General features: G+C 36.9%; 2 protein-coding genes across 2 annotated transcripts in view; one reads left to right on the top strand and one right to left on the bottom strand.

Moving 5' to 3' along the window:
- Positions 1 to 290: 290 nt before the first annotated feature.
- MYBPC3 (myosin binding protein C3) overlaps positions 291 to 24,736 on the bottom strand; it is a 61,414-nt gene continuing 36,968 nt past the window's right edge. The window contains exons 23-34 of the mRNA XM_086893998.1: positions 24,068 to 24,172; positions 20,762 to 20,950; positions 18,682 to 18,816; positions 17,313 to 17,480; positions 15,965 to 16,053; positions 10,975 to 11,170; positions 6,336 to 6,475; positions 5,458 to 5,617; positions 4,765 to 4,901; positions 2,521 to 2,707; positions 889 to 931; positions 291 to 409 (exon numbers count right to left, since the gene is read on the bottom strand). Of these exons, the coding sequence (XP_086750124.1) occupies positions 921 to 931; positions 2,521 to 2,707; positions 4,765 to 4,901; positions 5,458 to 5,617; positions 6,336 to 6,475; positions 10,975 to 11,170; positions 15,965 to 16,053; positions 17,313 to 17,480; positions 18,682 to 18,816; positions 20,762 to 20,950; positions 24,068 to 24,172 (1,517 nt within the window). The 3' untranslated portion in view covers positions 291 to 409; positions 889 to 920. The remainder of the gene's footprint in view (positions 410 to 888; positions 932 to 2,520; positions 2,708 to 4,764; positions 4,902 to 5,457; positions 5,618 to 6,335; positions 6,476 to 10,974; positions 11,171 to 15,964; positions 16,054 to 17,312; positions 17,481 to 18,681; positions 18,817 to 20,761; positions 20,951 to 24,067; positions 24,173 to 24,736) is intronic.
- Positions 15,749 to 24,736, top strand: part of SLC39A13 (solute carrier family 39 member 13) — a 126,370-nt gene continuing 117,382 nt past the window's right edge. The window contains exon 1 of the mRNA XM_086893996.1: positions 15,749 to 15,918. The gene's annotated coding sequence lies outside the window, so the exon portion shown is untranslated. The remainder of the gene's footprint in view (positions 15,919 to 24,736) is intronic.

Below are 24,736 nucleotides of genomic sequence, written 5' to 3'. Positions count from 1 at the left end.
CTTTTTTCTCAAGAAAAATCTCAGAGTTCTGCAAAAAGAAAATGGAGTGAACTGTAGAACTGGGGGATTTATGTTTGTTTCAGACATTAGGAAAGGACTAGGATTTTTTCATTTTTGCATAATTTTACTATTTTTAATGCCTATTTTATGTATGTAATGGGGGAAAAGTTTTATCTTGATTTCTTTCAATTTCTTCATGTAGAGACAAAGGCAATCTAACTACAACAGATACATGAAAAGAGGAAATAATATCTGAAAACACACCGAGTAAGCAGGACATCACAAAACACTGCTGCCTCCTTGTACATGTGTATTAAGCGACTTCTAAGATGAGCAGGACTCCTAAATGAGCAGAAATTATGTTTCATTAATTTCTTCACTTTTCTTCTTTTCAAGTTCCATTCTAATGCTGAGACAGAGAATGGGGAGAAGGATTTATTGTCAAATGCATTAACTGATTGCTATTGTACTACTGCATTCTTTTAAAGACTAAAATGTACATTATACTTCTAGGTGCATTTAAATGTTTATTATGCTGTCTTTGTTGAAGCAAGATTATTAATATTAGTTCACCCTGCTTTAATAAATAACAGTCTCTTAGAGGGAGTGCTTATAGGTGAATTAAGAAAAAATGACAACAAAGTTATTCTGTTATTCTTACAGATTTTTACATTGGCAGAGTGTATTAAAGGTGGAGACCCATGAAATACTGACTACTGAAAAAACAAACAGAAATCAAAACAAACACACATACCCCCACCAACATTATAAACATTCAAAAAAGTCTCTACCATGAATATCTAATGAATGTTAATGTATCTAATGAATTCATGTATCTGACCAAACAGCCATTGCTCCTTTATCCAGCTGAATTATTTTTATTCTTACCTTGACTTGCAGATCAGCTGAGATTCAGAGTTTTATTGAGGTGCTAGAGAATGAAAAAAAGTTTGAGATATTATCAGACATTAAAGAATGCTAATTTTAAATTGAGACTTGGTACAGAAGGTGAAATATGGACGCTCTATAGTATCTGATGATTCTAAGCAGATTTAATGTTCCTAAAGCAAGCTTCAGATGATGATAAAATTAATCTCTGAGCCCTGAGGGACCCAGCACTGCAAGGTGTACTGTATGCACATTCCTGATTTAGCACTGAGTCAAATATTCAACTCAGTGCTGTGAAGAAATACCTTCAGACTTGCTGTGCTGAAAATGGATTTCTAGCAATTACTGTTATGTAGGTCACTTTTGCAGCTTTTGCTGGGTTTGAGCACTTAAAATAATGCTACATACATTTGTATAGATACTTTAATGTCAGCTTTACAAAAAATATTTAATATTTAATATTTTTTTTATTGTGTTATAAATATGTGACTTTTGTTCCTGGTCCTTTTGACAAACAAAATAATTTTTTAGTGTTCCAAAAATGTTTGTGATGTAGCATGCACTACCTTTTACATACGTCTAATAGCCAATAACTCGATTTAAAACTTTCAGTTATGGAATAAGCGCAAAGTCTAATGAAGTTATCCTCAAAGCAGTGGCTGTAGATAGACCTCCCTTCCACTGCTAGGTGTCTGCTCTAGAAATGGAAAGTCAGAAGTGCAGTAATTGTACACCATCAGACCTGTATTACCTTGCAAGTAACCTAATTCTATCATAGTGCTTCAGAATGAAAAACAATCTTGTTTTTTATATACCACCCAAAAAGTCAGGGTTAGATAAAGGGGAATTATGATTTTGTTTTCTTTTGAGTACCCATTAGCCTGTCTTCATTGCTGTTATGAATGACAATATAGTATTTGCTCTCACGTTTTTTGTGTCAACTTTTGTATGTTACTATTAATCACAAAGATTTTTATATAGTATCATTTATAATTCCCTTTTAATTGCTTTTTAGTATAGTATAATCTGTCATTTATGTATGCATTATAAAGTTTATATAAATAGTAGCATGATATATATATTATATCTTAGGCCTTAGCATAATATTAAAATAGAGACTATGCAATGTTAAAATGCTTTATTCATGTAACTAACTCAGAGAATGGTGTAAAATAACATCCTCACATTTGTGGACTATCTTATCTGAATAATAATATAACAGTGACAAAAACCAGAGCACCAAGAGAAGACTGACTCTTCATTACCAGGGAGTGTAAAATCAACAGGATTGAACCATAAGAAGAAATAAAATATATTGATTTAATCTACCGGATGGCATGCAGACAAGTCAAAGGTGAAAACCAAATTAAAGAATTCCTGAAACATCTAAAATCACAAGAGTATTTGAATAATGTATAAATTCACATGAATATGCATGTGACTCATGTAATGCAACAGTATATAAGAATATTCTTTTAAGCTAAAGTGTGTTTTTGGTATATTGCCAAACACCCCAGTGCTGGATATTGCCCCTTTTGTCCATTACTAAACTTCTAAAAATTTCAATGAGTTGAATTTGTGAATTTTTCACAATTGCAGGGTTAGGGTTATCCATAGGATTCATCTGATTACCTCTGACATCCAGTCTGCACTCTATTTCAGCTTCACCACACTCATTGACAGCTTTACAGGTGTAAATGCCACCATCAAAGGGAGTGGGTTTTCGGATCTCCAGGGTCAACACCCCCTGCTTACTGAACATGCGGTACTTGGCATCCCCAGAGAGATCCATTTTGTTTTTGAACCAGAATATCTTGGGCTGAAGAACAAAAAAGAAGATTTTTAAAACAGAAGGTAGAGAATGGAAGGTTTACACCTGATCTTGCAGCCTCAATATAGCCATGAAGGCTAAGTAGTATTATGAGGTCTATTTTCAAAGCAATGTTAATAATTTTTCAAGGAACTTCTCATTCAGTACAAATTCATGAAATAATTCAAAAGTTCAGTATTTCTGTTAACTCACAAATAGCATATAGAAAATGTAGATCTGTGCCCTGTTTTATTGGAATTTTAAAAAACCCCAACCCCTAGTAACTGTCTACAAATTCATTTATTTAGGGGTTATTTAGCTGTGCTTATTAAAATGTATTTGAATGCTGCAAGTATCTTACAGAAGGGGAATTAAATGTCTCAGATTATAAGAGCAGAAGTGTCATAGAAGTCCACAGATGCTGGGTGACCAAATTAGGATGCCAACATTTGGTCCAGGAAAGGATTTTCCCAACCCTCTAGCGTATCTTTAGAAACCTCAGGAATTTAAAAATAAGGTTCTTGTTGGCTTCCAATATTGAATGAAGTGGTTGCTTCTATACCAGTTCAAGCTTTTATGTTTTGCTTCCAGTACCTGAAAATATGCCTTTAATTTTTATAAATGAAAGTTTAAAAATGAAAAATCTGATATGAAACAAACTGCTTTTGTTTATTTCAAGCTCATTATTACATACAGTGAAGAAATAGTCTTTAAAGAACAGAAGACCAAGCTTTACATTTATCTGTTTTTCTTTCAGAATTAATGTCTTCAGTTTCTTCATCCATAAGCCCCAAAACTACTGCACTGTTTTTACAGAGTGCATTCAAATCTACTGAATCACTTTTGTCTTTGACCTGTGGTATATCAGTCCAGTGCATCCCACCTGCCACTTGCTTAATTTTCTTGACAGATCTCTGCTGGAATTTTTCCTGCCTTAACATTTTTTCCTTGTTTCTCTATAGCCTCTTTATCTCTCTGGGTATGTCTCTTATTATAGTTCATTACTGGCAGGGTATGAGTACTGTCTCTGCCTGCAGTGGTAACTGTTCCATGCCACACAGATCATCCCAAGGTGTGCTTGAGAATCTACAGTTATTAAGAACTGGAAACTTCCATCCACATAAGGTAACAGGAGCTTTTGCAGAGTATTGCTGCAGGTAATGGAATATTTTTCAATTTGGGCAATGGAACTACAAAAAAATATATCTGGAAAAGCTGCTTTAAGAGTATTAGGTGTACTGAAGGCTGAGGACTGATTGGATCCTTCAGGCTAATGTGAAGGAGAAGCAAGCATGCCTCCATTCCAAACCCTGCCATTACTGTACAATAACAGCTGTAAAATTGAGAAGGTTTTTTAAGAATCTTCTTAAAACCATGGAAACAGAATGAAGTGGATGCAGATGCACAAAAATGTGAGTAAATCAAGGGGGAATATTGTCAATTACACAGTCATTTCTAAGCTGAGGCAGCTACTGGAAGATGGATTTTGCCTACAGTTGCTGGTGTTTATTCTCTAATATTGTTTTTTTTGAAGCTGTTCACATGGATATGCTTCCTTTTTACTTTTGAGTTTTGTCTGGAGCTCCTTCTTCATCCAATAAACTGCAACAAATGATTTTTTTTAAAATTTGGACTCTGAGTGATTGTTATATGTTTTGCTCTGTAGAAATCAGATCCTTACACAGGTATGAGGTAGTGAAAGAAGCTGAAAAAAAGCAGCCAGGTATGAAGGGATTGTACTAATTTAAATTCATGACAAGATTATGTCATGTGATAAATTACTACACTGCCGACAAAAATCTTACTTCCCTTTTCTGAGAAGTCTAAATTTAGCTCCTAGCTGATACAGCTTTTACTGCTTGTTCCTGATTAAAAAAAATAGTACATCTTTACGTACTCTTTGATGGAACTTTAATAAATTTATTTAGAATGAGAAAATATTCCTGCGAGATTAAAAAAAACCGAACCAACAACAAACCCACAAAAGAAAACTTCACACAAGACCAAACTCATTCTAGTTAGTTTTGCAGAATAGCAGTGATCTCAGTGAGAGCAGTGATGTGTACCTTGGGGATTCCTCTGACGGCACAGCTGAGTGTGGTGTTGTAACCCGCAATCACGGAGCGGTTCACCAGAGGGTGGGTGAATTTAGGAGCTTCAGAGAAATCGTGTTCTTTGTAGCAAGGGGGTTTGTAAGTGGTGCCTGCAATCCAAAGAGACAAAATAGTAAGAACCGTGTTGTCAGTTCTGCCGATTTGTGTACAATCTATCTGTCATTTATTTTGTCTGTACGATTTTAAGAAGCTTCAAAGCTTTGTGATATAAAAAGTCTTTAAATACATTTCATTCTAAAGCACATCTCATGTTTAATGTGTTAGTTAAGGTAAAAGGTCCTGGCAATTGTGGGTTTTCAGCTTCTCTTAAAAATATGTTAGCCATATGTGTGCAGGGAAAGTCTTCATCAGAGACATCTTCAACTTTTAACCCCAAAATATAAATGTAATCCCCCAGTTGTATTATTTACTTAATGTAGTTTGAGAAGACTGTGTGATTAAATATTTTTTAACTGATATTTATATTAGTACAGGAGATCTGCCTAGAGAAGGGCTCTTGATGCTAGAATTCTTTTTAAGTGCTAGTTACTAAATAATGAAAATATCTTTTGAGATGCAACTAGTAAAACTGTATGTTCCATTTGCCAGTGTATTACTTCTGGTACTTAGTGGCTTTTGTGATCTTTGTTTTGAAGAATATGTTACCTGTTTTTTGGATATAGGCAGGATTTTTGGTGGTTGCAGCAGTTTCACTCAATCCACATAAATTTTCACTGAAGATTCGAAAAAAATACTCATTTCCCATAATCAGGTCTGACACTATACAGTTTGTGCGACGATAGTGATCAAAAACAGTGTACCATTCCTGTAAGAAGACTGTACTGTTTAGAAAGATGTTATGAGAGGTCAGATATGGTGCTGCTTTGGTATGGAGAGAAAACTAACCTGTGAAATGAGTTATTATGTTGCTTCCTGTGACGATCAGCTGATCTTTTTTCTTACTTTTATATTCTGTGTGTGTGATAGATGTATGAATACTTCCATTTTGAGAAAAAAATCCCACAACTCTCTACCATATTTTAGCCATACTCATATCTGGGGAATCTGGTACAAGATGCACACTCAGAATGTGACTAAATGGGGTCTTCCCTGAGAAAGATATTTTCCAGTCTGACTGCCATACACACCTCTCCCAGTACACACCCTGGTATGCCTAGTGTCTCACTTCAAGTCTAACTCTTCTTCCCTCCCCTTCAATATTTTTGCTGCATTTATGAAAAATATAATTCCAAATAGAAATTATAATTCCACCATCTAAGGAGAGCTGTCTATGAAGTCACCACCAGAGACAGCACAGGCTCGGTCTCTCTTCCATTTTCTACTATATTTAATTTAATCTTTCACCTTTTGGAGGTTTTATAGATTCTGTTTTTCAATGTTTAATTGTCTCTGAGGTGCCATGGGACATCTTGGACACACAAATGAGTGTCATGAATTCAGTAATTTCTGTCAAGTCTCTGTGTTCCCAGAGCAGGTGCTGGTTTAACTCCATACAAAGCCACAGACTCAGCACAAGTTCTTACCATTGTTTTTTTGTCAGCTTTCTGAACTGTGTAGCCCAAGATCTGAGCATTGCCATCATCCTGGGGAGGTGTCCACTCCAGGGCTGCATTAAATCCCCAAACATCTACAAGCTTTATATTCTGAGGAGGCCCAGGCTTGTCTGCAGAGGAGACAAAAGAAAACACCTTAGATTTCAGTTCAAGATCCAAGAGCTTTGTCATTTCCCCTTGTAGGGAAAATAAAAAATAGAATATTGATAGCAATATTGAATATTGATAGCAATGTCTAACATTCCATACCAACACACTTCATTTACGTGAAGTTAAAACAGTAAACAAGAAAGATGGGAAATTTTCAAATACCCTCTTAATACTCTTCTGAGAGGCCTGAATTCCACTGAGAAATAGACAACACACTAGAATTAGTAACATGGGAACCAGACAAATTATTCTTTAAAATGTGATAAGAAGTCTGTGTTGTTTGGATGGATGTTATTAACTCTTTAACTGCAGTTTTATTACTTAGTGCAATTTCTTGGCCATTTACCTACATTGCTATAACAACCAGGGCAATGGGGTGCATGCCTTCCAGCTGAGGAAGGCCAGCCATTTGGGAATACACCTTTTCCCTCTTGGCTCAGTGCTTGTTAGCTTGCCCACTGGGTGATTTCTCTCTAATAACTAGAAAAAGAACAAACTCTTGAAGAGGTAGAGAAATATGTGTCCTTTTAAAGATACGTGGAAATATAGAGAAAAACAACATAGTATGAAATTATAATAATTTTCTTTTTTTCTTTTTGAGGATCATTCATATTTATACCATGTTGTTTAGTCAAATCCTGTAAGATTTAGATTAGACTTATTAAATAATACTTCTGTCTTTTTTAATTTGAGTTCACCTTTTGATGTTATATTGTTGCACCCACTTATGGGGTCTGCTGGGGACAGATGGGTAGCTGATCTTGTTATTGAGTGGAAAATAGTTCAAGATCATTCTAGATTGCAGAAAGGAAACTGTCTCCCCATTTTGTAGCTAAGCTGGAAAAATCAAGAAAATGGTAAATATCTGATGGATGTAGGTTTGAGATGAGCAAAGCACAGAGGAATGTAATTATAGGGGGATTGTAATTTAATTCCTTAAAGAAGAATATGCAAACCAGTAATAAATCAGTCTTTGTTATTAGGGGAACTGTGGCTTTCTGCATCAAAGCATAATGTGATAATTCTCTTTTCACTGACAAACTTTGGAATTAAAAACAGCTTTATAATTAGGTTTGACCCCTACTGTCCTCCTTCAAAGTGGTGCCAACTAGAACATCGTATGATGTGCGATAAGGGATATGGAATGCATGGCTCTCATTCCATTTATCATCCTCTTTCTGCCTATCTCACACTAACATTTCAGAGAAAAACCTGCCATCTTCTCTGTTTCTCAACAGCCACCAACCAGGTAAAGCCTTCTTACATTTTCTTCTCTGTTTCTGAAGTAGGGAATGGCAATATGTTGTCAAATGAACGACATTGCTTATGGGGATGTGGAAATGCATTTGTTGTTAACTTGAATCACAACTTAAAAGAAAAACAACCTAGTTGTTGTGTTTGATGTGTATCTTAATTATACAGAAATTGATCCATTCTGATTTAAGAGAAGAATTTTTCATACTACATACCTGTCTGCACGTGTGTAAAGAACAACTTTAAAAAAGGAAGAGAGGGATAAATTTGCTACGTGGGTTTTATATTCTCAATTTTTGTGGTCCAATGGGATAATGCAATCTGCAAGAATATCTATTCAAAATTCATTTGTACAATGGTAAAATACTTCTTTCTCAGTAATAACCAGTACATCTCTGGCTTGTGAATAAAGGATGGGAAAAGTTAAACTCAGTGATGCTTCTGACCCAAATTATTTTCCCCTGTAGGGCACTGTGTCAGAGTGGGGATTTATATTCTGAGGAAATATTGTGTGTTACCCTCAGCACAAGCTCAGCTGAGGAGTTTTGCAAACTAATGAAATTTATACAATGGGAAGAAGATATAAATATGAATCATCTTTCAAAGATAAATTATAGTTTATATTTTCAAATATTACATAATGAGAAACATAATTAATTCCAGTTAAAAAAAAATAAGTATAGAACTGAGGTTTGCTTTCGTCAGTAGAAGTCTTGATGAAAGACATAATTTATTGATTCATGTAGAGGGTGAAAGAAGTTGAGAGAACTGTATTCTCCAGAGATTGGAGATATTTTCATTATCTAAGAACTTTCTAAAAGTCTTTAATAAATACTTGTATTTATTAATACTATGTATTCCCATAGAAAAAGTGCATATTTTTTTATCTATAGAGAAAATGGCAGCAACTGTTTTGGCAACAAGGGAAGGCGATGTCAGTAACAGGGTTGTTTCCTCTTGTTTGGAGCTGACCTGACTCATCACAGCAGCCGAGCTTTTGGCTTACCCCAAAAAAAAGATAGGGGCTGAATTCACAAGCATTACTTCTTCATCAAGGAGAATTTTGCCAAGGGAAGTTAGCTGATGAAAAGACGCCTCAAAATATCACTGATTATCTTGTGTTTCTAAAAGCCAGGCTGACTTCTCAGCCTGCTGTTCTACAGCACCTTAAGTGTCACTAGGAGGGTAGAAAGAGTGTCTGAATTACCCATATTTCTGTCCTGCCAAGAGAATATAAAATCTGGGGAACAGATATTTCAGAATTGAAAAGAGGTAGGTTCTGATGACAGAATAACAGAATCAAGAATCAGATTAGATGCCCTGATTGCAGAAGTATCTGCATATGTTACAAGCCCTTTCTCAGTCATGAATTAAAAGAAATATACATATTCCCATTTGTTTGACCAAACTGGCCAAGAAGTACAAAATTAATGCCTGTCCTTCAGCTCTAACCTGTGTGATAAGATTAGTTCTTTTTTTCAGTCATTCTTTTTCTGGATGATATAACTCTCTGACTATGGTATGTGTTTCTATGACTTTCCACAGTATCAAACAATAGGCAGAAGATGCTACTGGTGCTATGGCCTAAGAGCAATGGCCAGAATCAAGAATCACTAACCAGTTTTAGAAAGGTAATTTAGAGTGTAGATAATTTAGACTCCCTTTTACCTGTGTCATAGAGTCAGAATGGCTCAGGTTGGAAGGGACCTCAGAGATCTTTCAGTTCCAACCCCCTGCCACAGGCAGGGACACCTTCCAGCAGACCAGATTGCTCAGAGCCCCATCCAGCCTGGCCTTGAGCACCACCAGGGATGGGGCATCCACAGCCTCTCTGAGCACTCTTGTTATTAATTTTTTTTAGCTGCCATTTACTTATTTTGCTCTTGCAGAACTGCAGCCATCCTCTTGAGCAGAAGCAGCTGCTGGTATTAAGACATATTTGCTCCAATTTTTTATGCCGTTCTTTTTTGCTGTTGGCACCATTGCATACCCATTCTGCCAATTTAATTAATAAAACTTTAAGCAGAGCAAAGTCAGCATTTTTAATTCCAAAACATTAGGAGTTGAGCCAAGATACATACTCTAAAAATGTATTGATACACTGGAGGAAATTTGGGATAACAGTGTGAAAGTGTGGGGAAAGAGAAATAAAAACAGTTATCAAGAATGTTAAAAAGAGTAGTAATGAGGAGAAATAGAAAAGCTCTGTCTGAACATTAATGAAATTGGAATAGGCAAGATCTCAGACTATCTCTCATATAATCCCAGCAGAAGTTGTGAAAACTTTGGCAATGCATTCCTTTAAAATGACATTAGAAAATAGACTGGAAATTGTATAATAGAGAATAAGCCTCAGACTAACTAGACATTCTCTATAGAATAAAGCATTAAATGTGAATTTTCCAAATTTACAGGACTGTGCTTTCTAAATTTTGGAACTGTAGAGGTATATTACAGCAATGATTTTATCTTCCCTATCCTTATCTAATGAAAAAAACCCATGTAGGAGTAGATCCATTCCAAGACTCCTATTTCTTTCCTTGAGTACAATATGGCTATGCCTAAGGACACCAGAACTCTCAAATTCTATCTCTTTCAAAGTGATAGAAAGGAGATGGATAAGGATGATTAAAGATATGGAATGGCATCTGTTTGAAAATACTCAAAATGAGGAGAGTAAAACTTGAGAAAGTTAACTGACATTGAGTGTGACTGAAGGCTATAATATCATGAGTAACATGGAAAAGCTGAATGATTATTCATGGGTTTTTTTCTGATACAAAACTGTATGGATGTTAAATGAGATTGTCAGGAGACAGACTCAAATCAAAACAAAGAGGTATATGTACTTAAAATGGAATTCCTTATAAAAGGATGTTTGGATTCTCAAACAAGACTTGGATTAAAATACAGACTGGATAAAATTAGGCAAGTAAAAGATCAGAGCTCTAAAGAACTATGGACCACAAAGAATATCCCTCACCCTCTGAAGGTCTCTAGGACAAAGATAATTTCAAGGGGGGAAAATGTAGTAGGGAAATAAGGTCACATGCTAGCCCTGCTCTGAGCTTTGTCCTACCACCTGCAAGCAATCATTGAAGGAGAAGGGATTTCTGAAGTAGATGGATCTTTGGGTTCCCTCAGTCTGGCCACTATTTTGTTTTCAATGATCTGCTCAATTCTGATGTTGTCATCAGGGTCTTACCTATGATTTGTATTGTAATTGAAACTTTATCAGACATGTTTTCTATCTGAAGAGTGACTTCATATGCTCCTGAGTGATGAAGCTCTGCCTTTCTGATGAAAAGGATTGTGTCCGTGCTGCTGTTCCGAATTCCCACGTCTTTGGACTCTAGAGTTTGACCATCTTTCAGCCAGGTGATTTTGGGTCTTGGTTTACCCTAAAGAGAAAAAAAAACACATTACCTTACAATTTCTGTTTCCTTTCACGCAAATATTTACTACCATCTTTGTGGTTTAGTGGCACCATGCTCTGAGGATGCCATTTATTTAGAGACTGAAATGATATTGAGAACAAATCCAGAAACACTATACTTGTGCTGCTCTGGTTCTCTTTCCCAGGCATCAGTGAAGCCATCTGACTTGTTCTGATTATTATTAGCAGAACCCTTACACACCTGAGGACTTTATTAGCTCTCCTCTCCTTCTTCTCCCTTTCTTAAAATGTTTGATGCTCTGTCCCCAGGCATTTTTAAGATCTTTTGAAAAATTATTGTCATCTTGCAGTCTTGGAATGTGAAATTTACTGTATAATTCTTTCTGCACTGCAGAATTGTTTTGGTGTCTGTCAACCTAAGCAGTCAGTGTTGCTACATCCATGGAAGATGGCATTGTGGAATCAGTGAGATGTCAGTGGTGTGCATTACTCTCATCCAGCCATTTCCAGGAAAAATGATAAGTACTATTTAGTTCTTCAAAAGTTATTGGAGCGCTACTTCCACAGTTCAACTCCAAACACGGAATCCTAAGAAAACAGAAAATGGCCATAACATATTTATTAAGTGTATTAATTGTTAATCCAACAGAAAATAACTCAGTGGGGTTTTTTAGGTTTCTGCCAGATTACCAAGGTGAAACAGTGCAGCACAGGCCTGGAGTAGTTCAAATGGGTGGGGAGGGAAAGCGGGACCTTGTGAGCTGGCAGTCAGCTCTGCTCAGGCTGCCCTGGAACTGAAGCCTAAGGTGCTGAAACTGGGACACTGCCTCCAGTAAACAGCAGAGAAAGCAGATCTGGAAGGTTCCTCAATCCACTGGGTATCTGGAACATACTCTGAAAGACTGTATCTCTTCCCATAGCCTACAGATGGTGGTTAAGATACTCAGACTCATGGTTTTGGTGCCTTAAGGAAGACAGACTAATAATTAATCTTTGTGGATTGATACACCTTTATTCCAGGTTTGTCTGGTATTTGCTCAGAAGGTCTGTGTACCATCATTTTTTTTTCAGTGGTATTAGGAAAAACCTTCACCTTTTATAAGAGTCAGGCCAAGATCTGTCCAAAATTATACTTAAAAGATGTCTAAAACACCTAGAAATTGCTATTCATTCTTTGATGCTCTTTAACTCATCAAATATTTTGTGGTTTATTTTACATCAGGGCTGACATACACATTGAATGAACAATGGTTTTGGATCTTACATTTTCTCTTTCTGGTAAATTATTTTCTTACAGCTTTCTGCCAAGGAGCATGGTTAAGAGCATCTCAGGCCTGCAGCTCAGAAATAATAGATAGAAGATAGTTTTGTCCTGTTCTAGTGTACCTGTAGCCTGATCTCATTTCATAGAACCTCACAAAAACCTATCAGAGCAAGAAATGGCTTCCTCTCTTCAGCTGGAATGTATAGTAGAAATTCTGGATCAAGTGAAAGGGCTTGGGTTGTTTTGCATTTTATTTTCCATATCTGTGTCTTATTGGTGAACATGCTAAGAACTGACTCTGTTTCACTTCCCACGTATGCCTGTGTTTTGGAATGATATGAAGACCCTCCTTGAAAAATTTGGCTAGGGAATACTTTATAAATAAAAATTATCTGCCTAGATAATATAGTTCTATGGGCATTTACTTAAATTTGTACTTTGTCAAGGCAAATACTTGGCAGGTTTTCAGACTGATTACAAGATTGCTTCTGCTGGTGTTCTAGTGTGGTTGATCAGATATGTTCACTCACAGCTCCTCTTTTTTTGAGGTGCTGTGACTGCCAGTGAAAGATTGCAAGTGTTCAAAGTGTTGGTTTTCATATACTCTTATATTTATAGACTGTGAAAAGCATAAACAGACAGAAAGCATGTTCCTAATACATATGTCAGAGGATTGGGTTTCTGCAATGTGTAATAGATAATCTGAGAGAGAACAGTGAGTGACAGAGTGGCTAAATAGCACCAGAGAAACTTCAGACAGTTCACAGCCAGGGAAGAATGAATTTAAATGCTCTTGGGTATTTATATTCACACATACATGATGGACAAAAAGACTGCTCAGTACTACTGTGAATTTTATCCACTAATAGCACATAATACCCCTCCAATCACATGCCATGTAGTTAATTTTGAAGCAAGAATATGTTTATTCTCTTTCTTTCACCAGAATGTTCCACCTGCTTAATGCACTCAACAGAAAAAAATTTAGGAACAATGTTTTACTTTCTTTTCAGGACGTTTTGATCCAAAGATTTAAATAGATCTGCCAGTAGCATTAAACCCAGGATACCTTGACAATGGATTTCACAGAAATTCACTGTAGTGACCACAGAGATCAGTGGAAAAGTTGTGCAGAGACTGCAAATAGTAAAAGACACTGACTTCCACTTTCATAGATACTGAATCTACTTAGAGTCTTCTTCTGCAGTAGAAACGGCCACTGGCTTAAAAATTCTCACAATGTAAAGGGAGAAGTTTTTTTTTAATTGCTTTTTTTGAAAGCTCATCACTATTACATATTCTAAGTAGCTATAGCCACAATTCTTAATACTGTGAAAACTGCAATTCAACATTATGACAAATTTAATTCACTCAAGAAAGTGCTTCTTGAACTTAAGTCTTTTGGCTTTGTTCTCAGAGTAAAAAGTGGTGTCAATGGATAGATTTTAGCGTTTTCTGTTAGCCTTACCCTTTAGGAGACAAGAGCTTATATCAGCACATTACTTGTCAGTCAGCTACTCAAATAACTTTTCAATCAGTTGGTTCAATTGGGCCAAATATGACAGAGCACTCAAAATCTCTAAGATTAACTTAGTACAGCTCTGTGAAAAATTGATGACGGGGTGAAACACCAAAACCTCAGTTAGTATCCCCACTGAGGATAAATCAGGGAAAGCTGGGTCTTTTAACTATTTTGTTTGGCAACAGCTGAATGATGAGGCAGGATTAAGTGAAGGTCTGGATTAGTTGCTGCATGCACTTAGCCTGGCCAGGGAACTGAGGACAGGTCAGTTAGGGGAGGAGGACAAAGAACTGGCAAATCTCTGGGGATATGGCAGTGAGGCTGTTCTCGGCAGAGGAGGGGCTGGATGTGCTGGCAAGGTGGTGATATGGGGGATGTTGGGGTTTATTATCAATAATTTGATTATCAATTACCAATTCATAATTGATACTATGTATTTTGTAATAGTTATGAAATTATCAATCTCTTTCCAGCACTAATTCAAAATATGATTCCATACTAGCTTCCATGAAGAAGATTAACTCTGCCAAGTCAAAATCAACACAAAGGAACATAAGACACAAATCTCTAAAGTGCTAAACATTATTCCCCTGCTTATGGGACAGCTTTTCAAATTTGTGCATTTTTTCTTCAACTTGGACATCAAAGCAGGAAAAGTATCTGTTTATTTTAGTGATTTTTTTTTAATAATTACATAACTCAGAAATAGCAGATGTACAAATCTTGAATTTTGTGTGTGGCTAGACATCAGTAAAAAGTCATTTTGAAAATTTTGGAGATAAGAAATGTGAAAGAAGAAAAATAGGCTTATGATTATGCTGAAATAATTCAAGCATGCAATTCAAGAAAGTCATCCATTCATGGGCCTGCAGTTGTGTACTAATCAGATATATCTTTGTGAAAACACTTTATGTGATCCAGTAACCATAGGGCAAAAAGACATGTTTTTTTTCAGTTTACATATTTTTTTTTCCCAGCTGGTGCTGCTCAAAAAAAAAAGAATACAGATGTTGTGTGCATATTTATCTCCCTTGTGGAAAAAATGATTTGCATATCTCCAGCATCTTTTATATGAGAATTCCAAAGCTCTTTATTAATAATAGAATTACCTTTCTATAAATGTCAGTTCTGGACTGTAAAGAAATTTCAGTGTCTTGAAATTTACCCGAGGAGTCGATTAAGTTATCTATCTGTTATTACTGAGGCTCTCTCTGTCTGAGCCAGAGTATGTAATTTGCTATTTATTTTGCTATTTCTCCTTTAAAAAACTATTTCCTTACACACTAATTCTTGCACTTTATTGATGTTATAGTCTTGCATCTGAAAAAAGGCATGTGGAGTTTTAGGAATGGTCAGATAGTTGTCTGTACAGCTCTAGAAAATGCCAAGATGAGGTAACTGGCCAGGTCAGTCTTTGTGTATATTTTAGCAACTTTGTGCATGCCTCAGTGATGCTGAGTTACCTACATGCACCCTTGTAATCCTCACCATGCTCTTTTTTTATGCCTCCAGCTCATGCACAGTACTGCCCAAGCAGGTCTTTGTACACACACTCAGGTTCTGCATCCCGGGGCCAACAGTTCATGTGCAAACTCTGATTTTTGCAGTCAACCTTTCAGAAATTAACATGCACCCTTTTGCCAAAGAAGTTGCCCAGTGACATCACAGACCTTGGTTCCAGAAGAATAATTAATTAGATTCTTTTACTTTTGTCTACTTCTCTCTATGGTGCCTCCTGTGCTCAGGAAGCAAGAATGGGCTTGCACTTACACTACTTTTTTCTTCTTCCCCAAAAGGTGGGATTAAGGAAGAAACTCTGACTGTAAAAAAAATATGACTGAAAGAAAAGAGTGATTCCCTCCCCTTCTCAAATGCTCGAGCGGGGTTAATGAATCATCAGCCATACTTACATAATTCTGCTTCAGCAGTGAAGCAGTGGGAACTTGCATCACGGAAACTACTTTAGGTAAGTAATCATAAATAACCATGACAAAATAGAAGCTGATACATACCTGAAAAGGGATCACAATATTGATTGTTTCACCCACTTTCTTCACCAGAGTCTGTCTGAGGTGGCGGGGCAGCCAGAATTTGGGACGCTCTGCAGTTAAGCATTAGTACACTAAATACAAATATTTTGATAATATGCAACATTATTTATAGCAAAAATAAGGCAATGGATAATTGGAAGCGTAAGAAAATTGTGGAAACACTGTTTATGCTTTTAGGGAGTAGTAGCTCAGTCTCTCAGTAGTTTCAAATATATTTATCTACTGGATAAAAAGTTACTATTGAATCTCAGTTATATATTTACATCTGAGCATGTTTTCAGTGACAGCAGCATTTATGAAAATGTGTTGCATCTGAAATGCCAAATTTGGATGATTTCTGTTGGATGTGAGTCTTCTATATTGACTTTGTTTCTTTGGAGAAATTGTTCAGTTCAGTAGAAAGGGTGGGACTAGGGATGTGTTGGAGTAAAAGAGTGATTATAGATTATGATTATCTATTGCTATATTGATACTGCAGCACCTTGTGAACAGCCACTTGGAGGTATTTATGGACATAGAAAGCACAGCAACTGACAGATTCCTTTATCTTGCAGCAGTCATTCAGTTACAGTTTTTTCTTTGAGATTGATGCAGTAGAATCTCTTTGTAGCATCTTACTTTTCATTAACAAAAAAGGACCTTACTACATGTGTTTTCATCTAGACTCTGCTTTCCTCTACCTCTCTGGAAAGCTTTCTAGGCTCTCCTTTTATCCTTATTCTTTTCCCTATCATTTACAGAAGGAATTTCTTAACACACAGTTGGAGTATCTGTCCTCATGACCATTTGGTATTGAGATGCATTAAAACTTCGTTTTATTTACATTGGCTCAATTTACTGTCAGTGAGACTCTGGCAGACACTGCGTGTGAGCCAAGGTTGAGGAATCCACTATTAGCAACTCTTGATGTCTTTTGGACTCCAGTCAAATGAATTTTAATCTACTCTGTTGGGTGATACACAGGGTGGTAATTAATAATCTGTGACAATGAAGTAAATAGATCTCTTGCCATAGCCAACAGAGTCATTTTGCAGTAATATAGCAGTTTTTCAAGCAGAGAGGTAAATATTAAATACATGTTTCTTAAATGCTGACAATGCTGTTGCAAGAGGTGAAATGTCCATTTTTTGAAAGTAAGAAGTAGAATTTTATTTTAAGAGCTATGCTTTACAAATATAAGACCTGGGTGCTGTAGAGATGTTCTCAGAGTGAGAAGACGCTGGGCACCTAATCAAAGTGGAAGAGCAGTTTTTGTGTTATTCTCAGATAAAGGCAGAATTTTGGCCAAAGGAAATGAATGGATACTCACGCAGGATCTCTTGAACAGTAACGGGCTCTTTTATTGTGGCTGCTCCACTCTCGCCAGCCAGGTTCACTGCCTTGATACGGAAATAAAGTTTGTCCCCCGTGACCAGATCTTTAATCAGTGCAGAGGTGCGCTCAGTTAGGCCAGGAAGAGCAGGAATCCATTCTGTAGCTACAAGTACAGTATTTGCATATTGCAATAGTACATTATTTTTCCAAACTGATGCCTTCTTTGCAATTGAAAATAAATTTCTATTAGGGTAAAATGAATTCAACTTACAACACCACACTTAAAAGGGAATGAAATAAGTTGGAAGAAGAACTCTGGATCAAGGTGATGTGTTTACACATGGAGTTAAGCAATCTCTACACTTTGTTACACAAAATAGCTAAGGATAAGGGAATCATCTTTGAGTAGTTCCTTTGGCATTTTGTTTTATAGAGCTTGGAGCTGTGGGACTTCCTGACATTTATTTTTACTACATGGGAAGGGGGAGAATTTTGGAAGTAGATTTAGCACAAAAATGAAGCCTTAATTTTATTTTTTTTTCTTGGTGTAAATATACCTTCTGTTGCTCTCCAAACAGATCAATGAGAGTCACATATAATATAATAATAGAGCACATGACTGTTGGAATTTATTGTTTAATTCTCAGTTGGCACAGTAGAACAAAATTCTTAGTGCTTCCTTATTATAAAGCACAGAAATATGACTGATAAAATCATTCTGCTATGACAATGACATAGAGATTCTGGTAATTCTATCGTGATTTCTCATTAAAGACTATACCTTATTTCTGCATAAATTATGCCCTGTAAACCCCCTTGTTTAGATTATTTGGCAATTGAGCCTAGTGTCAGGGAAAATGCCAATATTAAAGTGACTGTAAATTTGTTGTTTGACTTTCATAAGTACTACGTTTTAGCATCACAGAACATGGAATTTTGTAGATATGGTGCTGTTACACTCTTTATTACTGGTACAAGTATTAAATGAGGTAAGGTAATGGTTACTTAAAGTTTGACTGATGTCATCACAAGCAAGTTTTTTTTTTGTTTTAAGGAATATGTAATTCATGAATAATACAGAAGTATAGTAGTGAATAGAGAACAGCAATAATATTTTTGTATTATGTTTATTTAAGCTTCTGATGATTGTGAAGATGACATTATGGATGTGACTTCCATGGTTTTACAGTCACATTGTAGTGAATATGGTGATGGTTGGCAAGGATGATAGACATAGATTAGAGTTAAAATTTGATCATGCTGGACGCGGTTAGGTTGTTGGTAGTGTATTGAGGTGAAGTTATTGCAATTGGAGTGTTTTTTAAATGTTCTGTTGCTGCTGCCTAGTGCTCATGCTTACTTACATCCATCTTTGCAGTATTCCACCATGTAACCATCTAATCCCCCAGCTCCAATCCGCTCAGGGGGTCTCCACTTCAAGGAAACAGTGCTGTCAGAAACATCTTCCACTGTGAAGTGAGTTGGTTCACTTGGAGGAGCTGTAAGGAGACACAGACAAGTAGATACTGATAAATAGCAATACAACTATGAGAATTCAGAGACTATACAAGGAGTGATTAACTGCTGATTTATGTACCACTGTCTATATTAATAAAATAAATCTACCTGAAGCTCAGTTGTAAAGTGTAACACCTATTACATAATTTAATAAAAGAACGGCATAAGATTCCTATAATAGAAAGGGGAACAAGAGGTTAAGATAAAAGACTTGTAGAAGGGAGTCAAATTGTCATCATAAGTCTGCAGAGAAGTCTAGAAATGAAAATATGTACCTTTTGTATTCTGTAATTGCACACTGATTGTAACTGGACAAAATTTGCATAGTCAGAGGACCAAATTGACAGCGGCTAAACTTCACTTCACTCATACAGTGAAGAAAATGACCAAAAGTTATGACTAAATGGTTACAGAAACCCTACTTCTGATTTGTGCCTTTGTAACAGAGACATACTTGAGAAAAATATTTTGGGGATGAAAAATTTTGATTTAGATACAGCTTTTTCATATCTCTTCAGAACAGGTGTGTTATGGCTTTATATAAAACCCCAGTTCAGACTAAATTCAGTCTTCTGCAGCATGACTATTATCTACTAACTTAAAAATAATCAATAAAAGTCCTTACTAGAGGATCCAAAATACACATAAATGTTACTGTGAAATAATTGATACCAAAAAACAAGCAGAAAACAACTTTCTCAAAATAACATTTAAGGTGCAGGACCATAGCATTTAGTATACATACCATAAGAGCAATTGTGTCAATGAAAAATATGTCTGGCATAATCTGCGTTTATGTGTATTATAAACTGAACATCTTCTGAATATACATAATAGATTTTACGAGGTAAGTTAAATACAGGTTCACAAATTGTGAAATGAATTCAAATCAGTCTTAGTTCCCAAAGTTATTGTAAAAGAAAAAAAAATCATCTAATTTCATTTCTGTAACTCAAAAATTTTTGTATTCACATGGTAGCACGGACAGCACACGGGAGGCAAATGCATTTGGGAGCATACACAACCACACAGTACACGATCAAAACCCCAAACCTCTTCTCTGAAGAAGTAAGTGTGAACTTTATCCTTAATCAAGTAAAACTCTGCCTATCCCATGAAAACTTTGGACCTTTTTTTTCAGTAGCTCCACTGGATGGTTCTTGTTTGACCTCTTTTGTTGCAGACCAGCCGTTGTGTGTCTGAAATCCAGAATTAAGAGACCCTTCTTGCAGTTCAGCCTTCCCCTCTGACTCCTTCACTGCATCATCTGCTTTTACATTATCTCCGTCAGCAGGCTCTCCCCCTTCGCTGTTATTTGTAGATTTAGAAACTCTAGTCATTTTAATCTCCAGCTATTTGTATTTTTGTGGGTCTTCTCCCTAAAAGTCTTAGCAGGCAGGCTTCCTGAGGACTCCTTTAGTTTGCTCCTTGCTCAGGAAACTGCAGGAGACACTGCGCTGCTGTGTTGGGAAGGATTATTTATAGAAAATCATTCCTCAAATATTTTCTTAATCATCTATCCTTTTAGCTGTGGAGAGGGCTGGGATTAAGGGAGCACTGGACGGGATACTGTGATATTTGCACCCATAAGGGAATGGGAGAAGCTGAGAGGGACAGGGAAATCTCTGTCAATTAGTTCTCCTCCTTTCCAGATCCAGCTTGACTCTCACACTTCTAATTATAACAACTAAAAATTCATCAGCAATTTCATGAAACTGGAACCTCTGTGCTCTTGAGGAAGAGGAATGAGAGACAGAGAAGAGGAACATTACAAAGGAAAAGGTTGATTAAATATAGAATATAGAGACGGTTGATAGTCTCTTTCTTGACACATTCTTTTCAGCTGTAAGAGCGCTTGAAGAGAAGACGTCAAAATTATCCTGTCTTGGTTTTATCCTAGAAATACCATGGAGTTTCAAAACTCACCAATTGGCATGAAGGGTTGTGAGGCAGGGCTTGGCCGGGACATGCCAATAGAATTTACGGCATAAATCCGCATCTCATAAACGACTCCTTCAATCATCCTCTTGGCTTCATAGGTTAGCTCTTTTAAAAGGTCAAAGTTCAGTCTCATCCATCGATAGCTCTTCTTCTTCTTTCTCTCTAAAATGTAGCCTGGAAAGGACAGCTGTTATGATGTAAAAGAACTGGAAATTGTTATCTCACAGACAGGAAAAAAATAAAATCCTTTTAAACGAAAGAGAAATTTCCTTGAAACATCTGAGATGTGGTATAGAGTTAAAAAATTAATTTCCTTCTTCTATTCTGCTTCAATTCACTAATCTTGACTAACATCCTAAATCCCCCACAAAGAATTAATTGGATGAACAGTTTGACAATTCCTTTTTTTTAAATTAATGTTTTATCAAAAAACTGATTCTAGATCTCTGTGCTCTCTGCAAAGCTGTGGAAACACAGAATGCTTCCCAGACAATGCAGATCTCAGCTTCTTCAACCCTACAGTGAGTGAGATATGGCCACTCACCATTTTTTTTGTTATGATTTCCTTGGGAAGAAAAGTGAGCCTGTATGATAGCAGAGAACAAAGAGAGCTGAGAGCACTGCAGAGCAAATCTGTAGTACAGTTTAAGGTGTCATCTGTGTGCCTGGAATCCATGTCTTAGCACTTCTCCACTTCTCCAGAACACCCATAGCCTTTCCAACACTACCACGCTGTTTTCCAGAATGACTAAGTGAGGCTGAATTATCAGTATAAAAGATAAACTTCTCATTTCCCAAATCTGAGAATGGAATCTGTGATTCCTGATGCTTAATATGGAGGATGGTTGTATATCACATTGGAAATATACATGGCAGATATTTTCCAGTTGACTTGCTACAAAGGACTACTGAACTGTATATTTCCATTTAGCTATATTAAATTTCTGCTGCTTCTCTGTGTTGCAGATAGCGTGACCAGATGTGATCCACGTAGGCTTCTTCTAAACAAACTTTGCTATGAAAGCTATTAATTTTTAATGAATAATCAGAGAATGCACTAAATAGTCATGTACACGTGCCATGTATTTGAATGTATTTTATAGTTGTGTTCCTACCCACAGACTGCAGATGTCTGTAACAGGGGTCAGCTATAATAGTGTAAGTCCATAGCAATGACTTATAATTGAGCCATACAGGGGAGTGATTTAGTCCTGCTGCTCACCAAGGTCATGGCTATCAAATTTGCAAAAGTCCCTTTGATATACCTGGGAAGAATGTTTCACAGTTAAGGTGTCTCCAGGGATGAGACACATGACGATGGGCACATTTGATTTGCTGGCATGCTGTAGGCACAGACATCATGCAACCTTTCCTGTCAATGCTGAAAGGCAAAAACAGCATGGGAGTCTGCAGAATGTTCTGGGAAAAGAACAGTGGAAGTATCTTTAAGCTGACAGGTTGTATCATCACTTTAAATGCATAACAATGTGCTCCTGGCATGCTTGTTTTCAGTAGCTTTCAGAGTTAAGTGCTGTAAGCAAAGAACCTATGGCTCCTTTGGTATGTTCCTGTTTGTTTCTCTCTTCAGCAGGGTCTATGAGACTGAGAGAAGTTTCATCAACTCGGTTGCTGGGGCTTTTTGCTGTTATAAATAAGCAGTGTTAAACACATAAATGTCAAAATGAAGACATTTTAAATAATAATAATAAAAAAAACAGGCAGAAAGGAGATAAAATGAAGATACTGGTAGTATTGGTGACATTTGGTAAAGCAGATTATTTCCCTAAATGCACCAAATGTGTGAGAGTTAAAGGTTCTGTTTTAGTAATACAAAAAGCACACAAAACCCCAGGAAAGGTGAAGATGGGGTGTGAATTTCATTTTTTCTATCTGTTGGTTACAGCTAATAAAGACAGTATCTGACTGCCTACAATGCCATCTGTGACAATATGAAGACAGATAAGAACGAATATGCCTTTTCCCCCTGCCTTTTCAACTTGCTTTTAAAGCTCTGTTTGAATGGGTAGTACTGCATTTGGCTTTTCCTCTCCCCCTGCTGCAAGGGTTTTATTGGAGCTCTACCAGCAGTGCAGCCCTGTGCCAACTGGAGAAACCTCCTCAGGTAGTGCAAAGGGTCCTTCTTGGAACATCAAAATAATCCTTCCTTTGACAGTGAAAACAAAACAAAAAACTTCTCAAAATATGTACCCTGAAAACCCTACGAAACAATGACACAACTACTGGTAAATATCTTCGCACATAATATTTTAAACTGCTGACTTCTTGCTTGCTTTTTGTTAAAACGAATGAAACCACAAAGCACTGGCCCAGCAATACCTTGTTCATTCCTGCAGGGGTAAATGCTTTGATTTAAATGAGATAGATCCTGTGGAAATGAATGAAGTCCAAACATCCAAAAGAAAATACAAACTCCTCTCTTCCAGATACTATTCAGGGGATTGAAAGAATTTTAGACATTTCTAGCTCTGGCATCCCCATGGGAGTCCATATAGCTTACATTAAAAAAAGTGTTGTTTTTTTTTTTTTTTTATTTCTGAGAAACTCAGGCTCCAGAGATCTTTATTAAACAAATTGCTAGATATGGACCCCAGACAAATTTTTTCTCATAAAATTGGTCAAGATCCTGCATTATTTTCTTTTTCTTCTGAGGATCACAGAGATTTTTATCTAAAACTCACCATGCTCTGTGTAGAATTTAAAATGGTGTCAGTGATAATCTTGATAGTCTCATTTGCCTGCTCATTTCCTGCATCACATGATAACTTTGCACTCTAGTTTTTAGGACAGATTTTAAGGTCACTAAAATGATTGAAACTGTTTTATATGAAGTAGAATTATAAAGTAGCTTTCCACTACAAAACACATATTGCAAGAGTGCCTGAGATTACAGATGTCTGGAGTTGATGACTGAGGTGGCCACAGATCTGTTTTGATATTCCTAGCTGAGCACAAACACCTGTATACTGACTTCAATTTTCAGTCTTCAGTGAGAATAGTCAGCTTTAGCTATTTTTCATGTCACCTTTTCGTGCTTTGGGAACTTGTTTGCTGAATTCTTCTCTGACTCAAATCGCACAGGCAGAGGGCACTCTCTCCTCAAGATTGGAGGGCCAGAACCAAGGCAGGTGCGAGGATTCATGCATCAGAGCAGCTCCCATGTGAGGGGCAGCCTTCCTTATGTCTAAACAGAGAATCCTTCTGCACCATTTCAAAGGAGCAGCAAGAAATACATGCAAAATGTCAGGGAACCTCATGTTTTTAGACTCTTACCAAGTACTGGTTGCCCACCATCATATTTAGGTGGTTGCCACTGCACAGTACAACAATCTTCTCCAATGTTGCTGATTGTGGGAGCTTCTGGAGGGTCAGGAACATCTGAAGAATGAGAATGAGAATGAGTGTGAGAATGAACGAGAGTTGTTATTATTTAAATTTCTTTATGCAAGTAAATTAAACATTTTTAACACTTTTTTTTTTTGTGTGTGTGGTATTGATGTAGTGTCGTCTCCCAGGAATCAGTGTTGGGCCCAGTTCTGTTTAATACCTTTATTGATTATCTGGATGAGGGTATTGAATCTATCATTAACAAATTCATGGATGATACCAAGTTGGGTCAGAGTGTTGATTTGCTGAGGCTCTGCAGAAGAACCAGGACAGGCTGGATCATGGGCCAAGGCCAACGGCATAAGGTTCAACAACACTAAGTGCTGCGTGCTGCACTTTGACCACAAGAACCTCCTCCAGCACTACAGGCTGCAGGAAGAGTGGCTGGAATTTGGTCCAGTGGAAAAGGACCTGGAAGTGCTGGTTAACAGCAGCTGAACATGATCCGGCAGTGTCCAGGTGGCCAAGAAGGCCAATGGCATCCTGGCCTGTATCAGCAATAGTGTGGCCAGCAGGAGCAGGGCAGCGATTGTCCCCCTGTACTCAGCACTGGTG

Source organism: Cyanistes caeruleus, chromosome 6 (assembly GCF_971803275.1).
Source record: "Cyanistes caeruleus chromosome 6, bCyaCae1.hap1.1, whole genome shotgun sequence".
In the NCBI taxonomy this organism is placed as follows: Eukaryota; Metazoa; Chordata; class Aves; order Passeriformes; family Paridae; genus Cyanistes; species Cyanistes caeruleus.
The sequence above is the reverse complement of the archived record's forward strand: the minus strand, read 5'-3'. Positions and strand labels throughout refer to the sequence as shown.